General features: G+C 40.7%; 1 protein-coding gene across 1 annotated transcript; it reads left to right on the top strand.

The window, feature by feature from the left end:
* The first annotated feature begins 2201 nt into the window (after positions 1-2201).
* Positions 2202-4199, top strand: LOC110915616 (butyrate--CoA ligase AAE11, peroxisomal). Its single transcript, XM_022160345.2, has 2 exons — positions 2202-2499; positions 2587-4199. Exons 1-2 carry the CDS (start codon positions 2302-2304, stop codon positions 4105-4107), a joined length of 1719 nt encoding a protein of 572 aa, XP_022016037.1. The 5' UTR covers positions 2202-2301; the 3' UTR covers positions 4108-4199.
* Positions 4200-4806: the final 607 nt, after the last annotated feature.

The following is a 4806-nucleotide window of genomic DNA, read 5'->3' as shown; positions in this document are numbered from 1 at the left end:
ATTTCCTTTTCCTTAAACACTTGTGGCGCATCATCACCATCATCATCAGCATACTCTCTTGGGAAGCTCTTCTTCTTCATCATTTAAAGATCATTGTTTCCCACTCTCTCTCGCACATTTCCGAAACAGTCATTTCAGGTTAGCTTTGGCCACTACTTGATTGTTACACATGACAAATGTTTGAGATGGTTGGATGATTCTTTTGTATGACGTGATTGATAAGAAAAAACATGTTGACATCCATTGTAAATGAATGAAAACATGGTTAAGCACTTAAGCCTATTCGGTAAATGAAAGATGATTTGATGATTTTAATGTTCATAGATCGTTAAATAATAAAGTGCATGATGATTGATAGTGGGAGATTACAATGTATGCTATGTGTTATAATGTGTGATGAATTGATTAGGTGGTTCCTGAATGTAAACAATTTTTCTGATCTCGTGCTACCAAAGTTTAAATCTTTTTGATATTGATGACGATTATGTTTAGATTTGTTCACGATAATGTTAAGCATATAGATGATGTAGTGTAAAAGTCCGGTTTAATGATTTTTTGAAGAAATGAAACGTGAATCCGTCTTTGGAATTTGTATGATGATTAGGTTTAGACAACTTGTGTGGTGTGATGATTCCTGCTGAAATGTGAAAAAATTAATACTTGAATCCATATTTTGAATGATTGGAGATAAGAAACCTAGATTGTTTGCTGTTGGAATCATTAGACACCACACACTTATAACATGTACAATGCAAACTGCATGACGTACAACATTCTTGGCACACCGCACACTCAGAGTGACCGCACACTCTGAACAGTGCAAGTGTTGATACACATCGTACCACCCAATCGTGCATGGCCGCACACTTGGAAGCCGCACAGTCTTGATGTACAAATTACCAATGCACATTATACAACTGCGTATTGCATGACCGCACACCGGCCTGTGGCCGCACACTCACTGGTGTGCCGCACACATGCTGGTGGGCCGCACACTTCCCTTGGGCCGTTAAGCTGTTTGGGCCGCACACTCATTATTGGGTTGTATATAAATGGACCACACACTAATGTGTTATGCTTTTGGGTTATCTAAGTTACTGTCCATCTGTTTGGAATATGATACCGTATGTGATGCGTATGTGAAACATGATGCTAGAATACGTGTATAAATACGTGGAATACTTACATACGAAACTGATTTGTGTTGGTAACCGTATTAGGACGTGGTTGACCAAACTTTAAAACAAAGTAAATTACCTGTCGAGCAAAATAAAGGTGAGTTCACACTTTACTAAAAGCATGTATTCCCAGTGGTTGGGAACGGAACGAACAACACTTTCCCAGGTTTGGGATTGCTTACTATTCCTGGTTTGGAATACTGTTAATTGTTATTTATATTTCATGAACAAGTGTACTAAACGAAACTCTAGAACTCTATCACGAAACCCAATTTCAATACCGATTAGTCGCTAGTGCCTGGCGAACGAGATATCAGTTGATAGCGCTATTTAGGTTTCACCAACCTCACACCGTGCCTGGAGAGGATCGGTCGTTAACTAATAGGCCTTGGCAAACCGTCAATGATGATGGACTTTGACAAACGAGGCAACAACGATGTAACAGGTCGCAAAAGTATTCGGTATACGGAGTTTAGTAGCTTGCATATGGGGTAGCTCTCCATGGTATGATATAAAAGAGTAATTTAACAAACACAAGTTTTTGGAAATAACTGGTTAAATTGTGAACTAGCCAATTTTATGTTGACACCCTACTATATGCTTTGCAGGTACTCAGTGATAGAGCTTGCAGCCGGAGAGTGTAGTGGTTGCTTTAACCATTGTTGGATTCCATTATTAATAATTATGGACTTTGAGTCTGTTGTTTTAAACTGTTAAACCCCTAGCCAGTTGAGTGCCCTTGTAATTAATCCTAATTAATGAATGGTATATTATTAATTTCAATCCGGTTTCATTTTAAATGGGGTGGTTTCAAACATTCAAAGTCAAACGGCTGTGTTCAAACACAATGTGTGACACACACACACATAGTTAGTTACATGCGTAATATCTAGGAACACTCCCAACTATTATTAATCAAACATCCATGGCCCATTGGCCATTCCCACTATCTCTACCCCACCCTCCCATCTCATTGCTTCCACCAAACCTGTATATATACACTCTCCTTCTTCTCGTCTCCTTCACACTCAAAAGCATTTCCCTCAAAATCACAAACAGTTTTTTAAACTAAACATAACTCTTGTTGAGTTAGATTTCATCTGCTAAATTAACTGAAGTAATCATGGATAGACTTGCAAAGTGTCCAGCAAACTATGTCCCTCTAACTCCTCTCACTTTCATCAAGAGAGCATCCATGGTGTATGCCAATCGGACTTCGGTCATATACGCCGGAGTTCGCTTCACTTGGCGCCAAACGTATGAGCGTTGCTGTCGCCTCGCTTACTCTCTTCGATCACTTAATGTTGTCAAGAATGATGTTGTAAGTATCTTGTTTTTTATATATTTGGAAACATTTGCACACCATTAAACTTTCTAGATTTTGATTAGGGCTTTGGTTATTTTACAGGTATCTGTGTTGGCGCCAAATGTACCTGCTTTGTATGAGATGCATTTTGCAGTGCCAATGGCTGGGGCTGTGCTCAATGCAATTAACACAAGGCTAGATGCTAAGAACATAGCCACAATTCTCCTCCATTCAGAAGCCAAGGTGTTTTTTATTGATTACCAGTATGTTCCGTTAGCATCCGAGGCGCTGCGGATGCTGGTGGCGGGTTCTAAAGACGGTTCAGCGCAAAATGCGATGCCTTTGGTCATTGTGATAGATGACATCGATAAGCCCACTGGGGTGCGCCTTGGAAACTTGGAGTATGAACAACTCATACACCATGGTAACCCCGGGTACCCTGGTGAAGATCTTGAAGAAGAGTGGGATGCGATCGCGTTGAATTACACTTCTGGGACGACCTCTGCGCCGAAGGGGGTTGTGTATAGCCACCGCGGTGCTTTTCTGAGCACAATGAGCTTGATACAAGGTTGGGAAATGGGGACCGAGTCGGTGTACCTGTGGTCACTGCCAATGTTCCACTGCAATGGGTGGACATTCACCTGGGGTGTGGCGGCAAGAGGCGGGACAAACGTGTGCATACGCAACACAACCGCTGAAGAAATGTATAAGAGTATCTCGAAGCACAAGGTGACTCACATGTGTTGTGCACCTATTGTGTTTAACATACTCTTAGAGGCAAAGCCGCATGAGCGCTATGAAATAAAATCCAAGGTCAACATCCTCACAGGAGGGGCGCCTCCACCTGCACCCCTCCTGGAAAAGATGGAGAACCTTGGGTTTCACATAATGCATGCCTATGGCCTCACTGAGGCCACGGGACCCGCCCTTGTTTGTGAGTGGCAAACCAAATGGAATCAATTGCCACAAGAACAACGGGCGAGACTGAAGGCGCGCCAAGGTGTTGGGATACTCACTCTCGCAGACGTAGATGTGAAGAACAAGGACACGATGGATAGTGTCCCACATGATGGGATGACCATGGGAGAGATCGTACTCCGAGGAAGTAGCATCATGAAAGGGTACTTAAAAGATGAGAAGGCAACCGCAAAGGCCTTCAAGAATGGATGGTTTTTAACAGGCGACGTTGGCGTTATCCATCCCGATGGTTACCTTGAGATCAAAGACCGATCAAAGGACGTAATCATCTCTGGTGGAGAAAACATAAGTAGCGTGGAACTAGAGTCCATTTTGTTCAAACATCCGGCCATACTCGAGGCAGCCGTGGTGGCAATGCCTCACCCAAGATGGGGAGAGAGTCCTTGTGCCTTTGTCGTCTTGAAAAAGGCTGGCACGGCCGAATCGGAGATCTTGGCGTATTGCCGGAAGAAGATGTCAAAATTTATGGTACCAAAGAAGGTTGAATTTGTGAAAGAGCTACCCAAAACAGGAACCGGTAAAGTTCAAAAAGTAGAGCTCAGGAAAATAGCACAAACTCTACAAATCTCTGAAAACACATCTACAAGCAACAGCAGATATGAACTGCATGATCAAGACAAACTCCTTGCAATTTCCCGACTATAAATTAATAATTTACATGTAACTTCATTTGAAGATATATAGTATTCCAATACGTATTGGTTGAATATAATTTTATATATAGATGGTTGTTGTGACTTGCAAGTCTAAAGACTAATATATTTTTAAGTACGCTCAATTTAGCATTAAAGACTACTTAAAAAGTAAATAGAAAAAAGTTTTATTATATTGTGACTTATGTTTGGATGAATATAAGTTCAATATATTCTACAAATGACAAAAACCTTAGAAAGTGTAGAATGGAATTTCGTGCTTTGGCCCCGTTTAACCTTTGTGGATACTTAGACAATAACATTAGATTTTGTGGACTTAGCGTGTAGCTAGGTCATTAAACGAGGAAGTTTCCGGTTAACGAAATGTCTCCAGTTTTAACGTGCATGGTATTAACCAAACATGCATTGTACATCAGTCAAGCTTAAAAACAATTATACAACATTAATATAATGTATTTTGAGTAAAAACGTAAAAGCGTTTGGGTTTTCTTAACGTATGGTTTTTTTTTTAAGAACGAAATACCGCGTGACAAACCGTTTATCTCGCGAGCGTTTACCAAACCAGGTGTGCGTTAATAACCAAAGGTTGCATGAAACCCACAAGTTATCCTAGGATGCTTATCAAAACGTGTTAACATTTTTATTTGAGTAAATTATAAGTTTTGTCCTTTATGTTTACACCATTTTGCAG

The sequence above is a fragment of the Helianthus annuus genome, chromosome 16, assembly GCF_002127325.2.
Source record: "Helianthus annuus cultivar XRQ/B chromosome 16, HanXRQr2.0-SUNRISE, whole genome shotgun sequence".
In the NCBI taxonomy this organism is placed as follows: domain Eukaryota; kingdom Viridiplantae; phylum Streptophyta; class Magnoliopsida; order Asterales; family Asteraceae; genus Helianthus; species Helianthus annuus.
This window is presented reverse-complemented; position numbering and strand designations above follow the sequence as displayed.